At 44.0% G+C, this 11,655-nt stretch overlaps 1 protein-coding gene across 1 annotated transcript; it reads right to left on the reverse strand.

The window, feature by feature from the left end:
* Positions 1 to 5,512: 5,512 nt before the first annotated feature.
* Positions 5,513 to 7,798, reverse strand: LOC117917028. The gene has a single exon (XM_034833258.1). It carries the CDS (start codon positions 7,796 to 7,798, stop codon positions 5,513 to 5,515), a length of 2,286 nt encoding a protein of 761 aa, XP_034689149.1.
* Positions 7,799 to 11,655: the final 3,857 nt, after the last annotated feature.

The following is an 11,655-nucleotide window of genomic DNA, read 5'->3' on the forward strand; positions in this document are numbered from 1 at the left end:
GTATGTTGTTTAATTTGGACCTCTCACTACTGGAGGTTCTCTTCGTTTATTCGATCAAGAAGGTGAAGAGTAATATCTTTAGCTTCGTCGCCAGCCTTCCATCTCTGCAACTGGTGACCAACCTACCGGACTCGAATAAAAAGGCCGCCAAGGGACAAGTGCTGGTCAAGGGCGTATGGGCAGGCTTGGCGGAGCATCCGGATAGGCCCTTTGTTCCCAACCGGTCGCTGCAGGTTCCAGGTATAACTTTAGGCTACTTCCTGTTTTTGCGTGGCTTGCAAGTCAGCATTGTTTAGGTGGTCTGACATATATTGCTTGCTTGGGTGTAGGTCAGAATAAAAGGGGAAAGCTGGTGGACTAGGGTGGAGAAGGCCTCGTTTGACCGTCTGAAGAGGCTCTTCGAAATCGCGTCGGCCGAGCGGAGTTGCGAGCTACTTCTTTCTGCACAGAACCTCCGCTTGGTCGTTCAGGGGCCTTAGGCGTATGTGGTGAACATACTCCCAAGGCGGCTGCCTGAAGAAGTGGTAGTTGGGGAGCATTTTACCCTTGAAGATCTTCCCTTCTACGAGGGGGTGCGGAAGGCAGACGCCCGGACACGCAAGGCCTGTCTCAGCAAGCGGGAGAGGAAAAGGCAAGAGGGGCTCTTGCGGAAGGCTCCGGGTGGGAAACGGTCCGCGCCCTCTCCACCTGCTGATGCTCCAGCGAAAAAGAAGAGGAAGCTGAGTAAGAAGAAAAAGGGAAAGGTAGTGAAAATCCCAACTCCTCCGAAGGAGTTTGTGCCGCCTCCCATCGGCTATGAAAAGGAATGTAATATACAAGAGCCGGAAATCTCTCCTGGCCTCTGTCTCAAGCACTTTTGAATTTATTAGGGGCCTTAATCTTTCGGGACCCTCAATGGCGCCGGACGCCCGGATGGCTCTGCTGACTGAGGAAGCGCTCTCAATAAATCAGCCTGGCTCTGCTCACCCGGATGAGGGTGCAGCCCGGGCCTCTGGTGTTGCCAACTTGCCTCCTGTGACACCCCCAACAGGAGAAATGGGGGCAGATCACCAGGAGTTGCCTTTGCGCGGGCCAAGCCCTCGTGCCGTTTGTGCTGTGAGGGGCCAACCAGAAGAAGTTGCGTCTGGTACGCGACTTGACGTCTGGCCTCGCTGGCGGCTTCAGGATCGGTTTTAGAAAGCATTGAAGTCAGCTGTTCATCCGTCCCGGAGGGTCATCCGGAGGGCAGTGTGGCGGAGATGGCGGAAGAGAACCCAGCTACTCCAGTGCTGGTGCCGGCTGAGGTTCCACCCAGAGAGGCCCAGCCGGTTGAGAATGTTGAAGGCGTGGTCCCGGAGGAGGAATCACTTTCCAATGCCACCTTGGAGGGGAGTCTTTTTTATGATGCCACTTTCAACTCTGCTAGCCCTTTTAGCTACGCGGAGATGGAAGAGAAGCTAAAACAGATTCCTTCCGGCTCTGAGGTTGGAGTGTCTTCAGCTAAGATGTTCGAGACAGTAGAGATGGTATAATTTGTGTCTTGATTTCTTTGTCGTGTTGATGCGTTTGCCACATGGTTTGTAACTTGGTCTTTCTTTGTTTTGAGTATTTTTCTGCAGCTGGTGAGTGGCCTTCGCGGCATGGCTCAACAACGTGATCTTCTTTCTGAGCTGCTGGAGACTGCTGATTACACAAAATCCTTCATGTCTCAGCGAAAGAGCGATGAAGAGAAGTTGCGTTTGAGACTGGAGCAGGCTGAAGCCAGTTCATCTACTGCTCGAGAGGAGAACGAGGTTCTTCGAGAGGACCTTGCTGAGGCAAAGAGCCGGGAGGATTTTATGGAAGCCCGCCTTTTTGAGACGGAGGATGAGATGGCTCTTTTGAGGAGGGAGGTAAGGCAACTCCGGACAGAGATGTCCATTGAGAAGAGGCAAAGAGAAGAGTTGCAGTTGCGTTTATCAGCGCAAAAAGAAGAACTGGAGGGTGAGTTTGCTGCGGAAAGGGAGGAACTTGAAGCGGAGTACCAGAAGCAAGTTGATGAAATGTACTTCTTTGGCTATCGCTGCTGTATGAAGAAGCATGGAATCAAACGGGATGTCCCTTCAATTCCTCCGGGTGAAAAGGAGAAGCTGTGCCGCAAACCTGCTCAATGAGGGTCCTTTCTTTTTGTAAAAGAATTTTACTGCTATCTTCTCTTTGTACTTTGTAGTCCGGAGACGTTTTGTATGGATTCTTTTTACGCAAGTATCAATAAAATATACTTCTTCACTTTGTCTCATCCTTTATTGGTAATACTGCTTTAGATTAGATACATTCCATGGTCGCTGCAACGGGGTTCCATCTAGTTTTTGTAGATGATAGGCTCCACTTTCACTTGCTTTAGACACCATGTAGGGGCCTTCCCAGTTGGCTTGGAATTTTCCCGCTCCTATGTCAACAGTGTTCTCAAAAACTTTTCTAAGGACCAGCGTACCATTTTTGAAGCTTCTGGGCCTTACTTTGCGATTGTAGTGGGTCGATGCCCTTGTTGATAATCTGCCATCCGGATGGCTGCAGTTTCTCCTTACTATCGTCCGCCCAGTCTAAGTTTCTTCCTAACTCTGTATCTGCATCAGTCTCCCTTCTACCTTGGTCCGGACAGTGGGTAAGCCTATTTCAGTAGGAATGATTGCGTCCATACCGTATGCGAGGCGAAGGGAGTGTTTCCTGTTGGACGTCCGGGTGTGGTTCGATAGGCCACAGGACGCCGGATAGCTCCTCCATCCACTTTCCTTTGGCTTGCTCGAGTCTTTTCTTTAAGCAGTGATTAGCGTTTTGTTTGTGGCCTCTGCTTGACCATTGCTTTGGGGATATCGTGGCGTAGAGTATGAGTTCCGGATGTTTAGTTCTGAACAAAAATTCCGAAATGCGATACTATCGAACTGCGGGCCATTGTCTCTATGATGGTCTGGGGGATTCCAAAGCGGCAGATGATGTTTTTCCATACAAACCTGGTGACATCTTTATCTTTGATGCTGCATAGGCTTCAGCTTCTACCCACTTAGTGAAGTAATCCGTGGCTACAAGCAGGAATTTTTCTGGCAGGTACGGCTGTAGAGGTCCTACTATGTCCATGCCCCATTGTGCGAAGGGCCAGGGTCCTGAGATTGTTTTCAGTTCTCCTGACAGTATGTGCGGAATGGGGCATGTCTTTGACATTTGTCGCATTTTTAACATATGCTGCCGCATCCTTTTTCATCGTGGGCCATAATAACCTTGTGAATGGGCCCTGTGCGCCAGAGACCGACCTCCGGCATGATTCCACATACTCCCTCGTGCAATTCGGCTAATACGTACAACACCTCTGAATGATTCAAACATCTGAGGTAGGGACCTGTAAAGGATCGCTTGTACAGATGCTCCCCTATTAGGGTGAAGCGGGCGGCTTGCACCCGGATCTTGTGTGCTTGCTTAGTGTCTTCGGGCAGGGTGCCTGTCCGGAGGTACTCAATGATGGCTTTCATCCAGCCTTTGTCGTCTATTTGCTTTCCTCAATGGTATGGCAAGTGGAGGTTTCAATGATGGAAGACTTGGCTTGCACATATATAGGCAATAGTATAGCTTCTTTGATGGGAAGAGAAGCGGCTATGCCTGCTAGGGCGTCGGGGCGCGAGTTTTCAGTCCGCCTGATTTTCTCAATCGTCCATTCGGTGAATCGTTGCAGGGTGTCCCTTACTTTGTTTAAGTATTGCGCCATGCGTGCATCCTTGGCTTCATATTCTTTCTGAACGTGTCTTACCACAAGTTGGGAATCGCTATAAATTCGGAGTTTTGAGACGGACAGAGCCAGCGCGAGGTCCAATCCGGCTAAGATGGCTTCATATTCTGCTTCATTGTTAGAGGCGGGGAATCCCAGCCGGATGGCTTGCTCCAAATATTCTCCGGTTGGGGATTGCAACAGGAGTCCTACCCCGGATCCGGACGACCGGGAGGCCCCATCAACCCGTAAAGTCCACCATTGCTTTTCGGTTGGCTCTTCGTGTTGGATGGGCCTTCGGGAGTATTCCAGCACGAAGTCAGCCATGACTTGGCCTTTTATGGACAATCTGGGTTGGAACTCGATTCCAAATTCACTCAGTTCTATGGCCCATTGAAGCATTCTCCCGGTTAGATCCGGCTTGTGTAAGATATTACGAAGGGGTTGGTCAGTTAACACGACCACCGGGTGTGCTTGGAAATAGGGGCGGAGTTTCTGGGCGGCACTTCGAAGAGCTAAGGTCGTTAATTCCATCTTTGAATATCTGGTTTCTACATCTGCTAACGCTCTGCTGATGTAGTAGATGGGTTTCTGTTCCTTGGGTGATGGGCAGCGGAATAAGACAGCGCTAACTGCCCACTCTGAGACGGCCAGGTACATATACAATTTTTCTTTGGGGATGGGGCTGCTTAGGATGGGTGGTTGCATGAGGCGCTGCTTGATTTTTTCAAAAGCGTTTTGACAGCTGTTTGTCCATCCGCTTGCTCCCGCTTTGCGGATTGCCAAGAAGAAGGGTTGTAATTCATCGGTAAAACGGGCTATGAAACGCCCTAGGGCGACAAGCTTGCCTGTGAGGCGCTGTAATTCCTTCTTGTTCCTGGGGGGTGGTGTTTCTATGACTGTCTTGACTTGATCTGGGCTGACCTCTATCCCCCTTTGACTGACCATGAATCCCAGGAATTTTCCAGCATTTACGCCAAAGGCACATTTAGAAGGATTTAGCTTCATGCCAAACTTCCTTAGGAGGTAAAAAACTTCTTGTAAGTGGAGAACGTGCTCTTCTCGGATTTTGCTTTTGACCACGATATCGTCGATATATACCTCTACTGTACGGCCGATTAGTGGTTTGAATATCTTTGTCATCAGTCTTTGATAAGTAGCGCCAGCATTTTTGAGGCCAAAAGGCATGACTTTGTAACAATAAAGTCCGTGTGGCGTTATGAAGGCTGTCTTCTCTTGATCATCCGGGGCCATGGGGATTTGGTGGTATCCGGAGAAAGCGTCCAGGAAGGAGAGCATCCCTTGCCCGGCAGTGGAATCCACAATTTGATCTATTCGTGGCAAGGGGAAACTGTCTTTCGGACATGCTTTATTGAGGTTGGTGTAGTCCACGCAAACCCGCCATTTGCCTTCTTTTTTAGGTACCACTACTACATTTGCCAACCAGTCCGGGTAATCCACTTCTTTGATGAATCCGGCTTCCAGTAGCTTGTCAATCTCATTCCGGATGATTTCTTGTCTGTCCGGGTGGAAACGTCTAACCCTCTGCCGGATGGGTTTTGCTGTTGGTAACACGTTGAGCTTATGAGAGACTATTGATGGATGAATCCCCTTCATATCAGAATGCGCCCATGCGAAAATATCATGGTTTTGTCGGATGGCGTTTTGGATGTTCTGGGTTTCCTCAGGTGTTAAGAGGGAACTGATATGAGTAAGGTGAGCATCCTCTTCCGAGATTTGGATTGTTTGCAAGGGATCTGCTACCGAGGGATCTCTGTCCGCCGAGCACAGTGATTGCTATTGGTCGAGTGCGTGTGTGGACTCAGGGAGAGGTTCGTTCCCTTGACTGGTCTCTGATTCTCTTGCTATCTGGTAGCATTGGCGAGCAGCTAGCTGACTGCCGTATAGGTTGATTTGCCCATCCTCAGTAAGAAAGCTTACCATCTGATGATACGTGGAGGGGATGGCTTTCATGCAATGTAGCCATGTGCGCCCCAAGATAATATTGAAGGGTGACAAATCTTGCACCACCGAAAATAGGACTTTGAGAGTGACTGGGCCAGCTTGGACTGGTAGTACAATATCTCCTAAGGAAATAGTTGACGCCTCGTTGAATCCGGACAGGATTCTCCCAGGGTTTTCGAGACCGACTAAATTATGTCTCATGTGGCTTACGACTGATGCTTGTATCAGGTCAGTTGAACTGCCTGGGTCAACTAAGATGCGTCTTACATCGAATTTGTCTATCCCTAAGGATAGAATGAGGGCGTCGCGGTGCGGACGTAATATCCGTGTGGGGTCTACTGGTGGGAAAGTGATTGTTCCGTCTATGGGGTGAGGGCTTCCTCCGGTTATCCCAGGTCGGATGGAGTTGATGCGCTCACGCACCATTGCCTCTCGTAATAATTTTTGCCTCTTTCGTTTGGAATTCATCTCTTCATCCGACGGACCTCCATTGATGTAGTTTATAACGGCTTTGGGGGTGGCTGGAACCGTGGGGGCTCCCGAGTCGCGGTTCCGGGAGGCGTCTCTGTCTCTGGCATCTGAGTGGAGGTATTGCCTTAAATGTCCCGCCTTTATAAGCCTTTCCACCAAATACTGGAGGCTCCTGCACGACTCCGTAGTATGGCCATGCTCCTTGTGGTAAGCGCATTTTTTGCTGTGATCTCTCCTGGATGGGTCCGATTCAAGGGGTCTGGGCCACCTGAAATCGGACATGCTTTGGATCATAGGGAGTAGCTTCTCATAAGTTATAGAGAGTAGTGTGAGGGGTGGCATTTCCGGGCGGCCTGGCCTTTCTTGCCTCTGATCGGATGGCCTTGGCCTGTCCGGAATTTTAACGCTTCCTTCTATACTCCCTTTGGACGGCTGCGCGGCAACCAATACTTGCTGGGTGGCTGCCCGTACGTCATCCTCAAGCATGGAATATTTGTTCGCACGTCGAAACAAATCGTCCATCGTCACGGGAGGTTTCTTAGCTAGTGATTCAAAAAATGGAGTGCCTGGACAGATGCTTCGCTTGAAGATCTGCAGGACAGCGTCCATGCTGCAAGCTTCCACCTGTAGGACGGCTTGGCCAAATCGTTTCACGAATTCCCTCAAGGATTCATTATCCTTCATTTTTATATTTTGCAAGGTGCTGATGTTCTGTTTATGCCGAGCGGAGCATAGGTATTGTCCTACGAAAGCTTCTGAAAGGTCTCTGAAGTTGTCCACCGAGTTAGGAGGTAGACGATGAAACCATGAGAGGGCCTGTCTTTGTAGACTGGCGGGGAATACCTTGCACAGCAGCGGGTCGTTGCCTATATCGAGGATCATGAGCTGTCGATAATGCATGATATGGTCGAAAGGGTCACTGCACCCATCGTACGTGGAGAACTTTGGTACGAGGAACCCCCTTGGGGGCTCGTAATGAATGATATGAGAGCAGAAAGGCGTGGAGAGCATGTCATCCAACCTTTTGCTAATGGAGCCGATGGGTGGCTCGTTCGGGGGATTTTTCCCAATGGATCGTACCGCTTGGTGCGGTGGAACGTTCTGCACCATGGGAGTGACCAAGGGGTCACGGTGCGAGAGAACGTTTTGTGGTATGGGGGTGACCGTAGGGTCATGGTGCACTCCCCTTGTGATGTTTGCTGGTGGCTTGGGCCTGCCAGGCTGCTGGGGTCCTAGTCTCGCGCGCATAGCGCCCGATAACTGGGATCTTCTGTCACGCCATCTCTTTGACGAGAAATGGGTGGAATCTGAGCTTTCTTCACGGGGAGCTCGAGGCATGGGTGTGTGTGGCTCCTGCGGCCTAGCGTTGTGTGCTTCAGGGATCGCTTCCGCTGTTCCGGGGTAGATCGACTCCAGGTGAGGCCTTGAGTTGGCTACTTGGCCTCCAGAGTGTTGACGACGGGGTGGCCCCGTCGATGATGCCTGGATTCGCAATATTGTATTTTCCTCTCTTAACCTTGCCGTCTCCTGGAGGAGAGTTTGCAGTTGTCGCTCGCTTGCTAACTGCCTTCTTTCGATGGCTTGGCGCCATTCAGAATTGTCTTCTTCTCCTCTACCAGATGAGCGACTTTGGGAAGGCGCGGCCATCTTTGCTAGTTACTGAATCAGCGAAAAAAGTGTTCCCACAGACGGCGCCAATGTTGAGGCCTCGTATTCCCAATGATCCACGTAGTTGCCAAATGGATGGACGTACGATCTCAACTGATATGAATTCCTGATTCAGCTGTTCCTGCAAAAGGCGTCCGGACAGGGTGTCCGGACACACCCTCCGATGGTTTTGTCAGCCATGAAAAGAGAGACAAGATAAGAGGGCACAGTTGGCCTTTTACTAGGTATTGAAAGGCTTCCCTTCTCCTTTGCGCGAAGGTTTGTATATATAGTATTTGGAAACTCTCTCTCCTCCATAAATGATGGAAGGCTTTTTGGTTTACCATGATGCCACTAGATGGTGGCAGGGACATCCTCATCCTACGAACGGCTGTCAGAGATCGTGAGAAGTGACTTGCTGTCACTTCTGTCTTTTCACTCTGTAGGCACTGGGATATGATTTGTGATAGGATGTCAGAATGACGTAGTGAGGCATGCTTGGCTTGGCTAGTGATCCGGATGAGCATATCCGGGTAGAATATGAAAGGTCACCGGATGAGTAATGGCGGTGGTCCGGATAGGATGTTTTGCGATTTCCGGGTAGAATATGAAAGGTCGCCGGATGAGTAATGGCGGTGGTCCGGATAGGATGTTTCGCGAGTCCCGTGTGCTTCTTTATTTCAGGGGTCCGGGTAGGAAAGCGCGCCACGTGTACTTTTGGGGAAATCCGGATGTGGATACTTCGGATAGGGTCACGTGCCATGTGTCGTCAGGGGACGCGTGCCACGTGTCATCAGGGATGGGTCCCTACAGGGTGGAGGAATAAGAGAAAGTAGAGAGAAAGATAGAGAGAAAATGGGGTCAGCCAGTGTTTCTACAAGTGGGTGGATGAAAAATGGAAGATAAATGCAAAAAAAAAATAGGGGAAAATTAGAAGCAAAGTGGGTAGGAAAAGAAGAAAAAAAAAAGTATGAGGAATGGCGTGGTTGTAGGTTTGTGGTCTTGGGAATTGGGAATTGGGAATTGGGAATTGGGGGAGGTACGGGAGGAGAGCGAGTGAGGGAGTCGGTGGGGGGTAAGTGGGAAGAGAGAGGAGAGAGAAAAGAAAGAGGGAAAAAATAAAAATAAAATAAATAATAATAATAATAATAATAAAATATATAAAATAATAAAAACTAATAAATAAATGGTGAGTGAGCCAAAAATATCATATGTAATCAAGATTTAAATTTAAGAATAAAAGTGAGCTCAAAATAATAAAATTGGGACAATTTTTGGGGTATACACCCTCTTTATTAACATTCCCTTCATGGGTTTGAACTTTGAACTTCCCATTGGTCATGTTTGTTAATCTACTTGTAGTTTGAAAATTTTACATTTTTTTCATTAAAAAAAATAAGATTTAAAAGAAATAGAATAAAATATTTTTAATACCTTTTTTTATTAAAAAAAAAAACATCATGTTCAAAATTTTAATTATAAAAACAAAAATTAAAATCAAAAGATATCCTAGATTTTTAATTTTTTTTTTTTACAAATTCCAAGAGGAAAATAATTATAAAAATAAAATAAAAAGATCTTATTTGACGTACTAAATTCATAAATTTTACAAAATATAATTCTACAAAGGAAAATTTTTTATATGAAAAAAATTATCATGCATACAAAAATATGCAAAACAAATAATATTTAAGATTCTTAAAATCATAATGAAGAGTTATTATTTTTAAAAAATAATAATAAATAAATAAAAAGTATATCCTAACAAGCAAATGTATTTTATTTTCGGTAGTAAGTGAAGTGTCTATTATTTATAGAATTATAAGATTTTTTTTTAAATGACATGTGATTTTTTCTTATCAAATGTCTTTAATAAGTGGGATTTAATTTAAAAAAAATATTTTTAGGACTTAATTTAATTTTCGTGAATTTACATGTAATTAATTAAATAACTTATTTAAAAATTTCCTTATTCTATTAACATAATATTAAGCCAATTCACTCATCTAAAGTTTCTTTATTTGAAAATAAGAGTAATTATAAGTAAAAAGCACATATTTTAATTTTAATAAAAAAATTATTTTATTTTTACTTCAATATGTTAAAATTAATTTTTTATATATATAAACATTTAGAATCGAAATAAGTTTAAAAATAAAATATATATCTAACCTATAATTAGGGTTGCAAATTGAATGGGTTGACCCAATCCAACCCTCTTTTGGACGGGTTTGGACAATAATTTTCAAATTTCAAGTTGGATTTGAGTTAGGGTTTTTCAACGTAAGTTCAATTTGGATGGAACTTTAATCAAGATTCAAGTAAACCAAACTTAAGTCAAACTCAATTTAATATTTTTATGATATTTATGATATATATATATATATATATATATATATATATATATATATCATCATATATAATCACATTCATTTTCTTTTAAAATTTTTGAAAAAAGAGTATCAAATTATATTATATATGTTGTAAAATAAAGTGAGAGAAGAAGAAAAGTAAGAAAGAGATAATCGAATGCACAGATATAAAAATTAGAATGTAGGAAAAGAACCAAATGAATTTTCATTAGAGGTATCTACCTTTTATGGGGAGTCACAAAGAAATATACATCAATATGGATGATCATCCACAAGTTCCCATAATTCGATAAATTCTCATATTTTATAGCACTCCCTCTTGGATGATCATAAGAATATGTCTCATTAAAACCTTATTAGGAAAAACCCTATGGAAAAAACCCTAGTGAAGGAAAATAGTACAATATTCTTTTGGATTACTATAATCGCCTCATTAAAAACCTTGCCAGTAAAACCCAATAGGACAAAACATGGACGAAGAAAAAAATAGTGCAATGTAGTGATATTCTTATCAATTAGCTCTCTCTCATGTTGACATGATTATATTTTCTCTAATAACACAATATGAAGATTTTTTTAGTCAATGTATTCCAATGAGTTTCTTGAGTATTGCAGTTGACAATACCTTTGTGAATAGATCTATTAAATTGCCACTTGATCTTATTCGTCGAATAGAAATTTCATCACTCTTCTAGAGTTAATGAAAGTAAAATACTTGGGTGATATATGCTTGATTTTATCACCCTTAATGTATCATTCTTTAATATGTGCAATGCATGCAACATTATTAATTTGGTAGCATTACCTCTGATGGAGGGCAGTCCACATGTTTCCTTTATTTGCTTGATTGATCACCACGATATTGTCGTACCATCATAGATAAATACATACCTTATTTAAGATAGAACTTTGTGGGGGTCTGAAAGATAGTCAACATCTACATATTCAAACAATTAGGATTCTGATCCTTTGGAATAACATAGACCCATGTTATTGTAGTACATGATTGATTTTATTCCAATGTATCTAAGTTGGTGCAAAACTATATCTCGCAAGTTAATAAGGAATGTAATATCTGATCGTGTATAATTTGCAAGATACATCAGTGCACCAATAACACTATAATATGGTACTTCTAGACCAAGTAGTTCTTCATTATCTTCTTTAGGACAGAATAGGTTCTTTTTCACTTCAAGTGAATGAACTATCATCAAAGAACTTAATAGATGTGATTTATCTATATGAAAGTGCTTTAAGACTTTCTTTGTATATGTTGACTAATAAACTAATATTTCGTTTGAAAAGTACTCAATCTGTAGGCCGATGAATTTTTTTTTGTTTTCCAAGATCTTTCATTTCAAATTTACTTTTCAAATAGTCAACTATTTTAGTAAGCTCTTCAAAATTTCCAACAAAATTCAATATTCCACATATACTATAATAATTGCAAATATTCAACATAATGAATATGCATAAACAAATAAG

Source organism: Vitis riparia, chromosome 6 (genome assembly GCF_004353265.1).
Source record: "Vitis riparia cultivar Riparia Gloire de Montpellier isolate 1030 chromosome 6, EGFV_Vit.rip_1.0, whole genome shotgun sequence".
In the NCBI taxonomy this organism is placed as follows: Eukaryota; Viridiplantae; Streptophyta; class Magnoliopsida; order Vitales; family Vitaceae; genus Vitis; species Vitis riparia.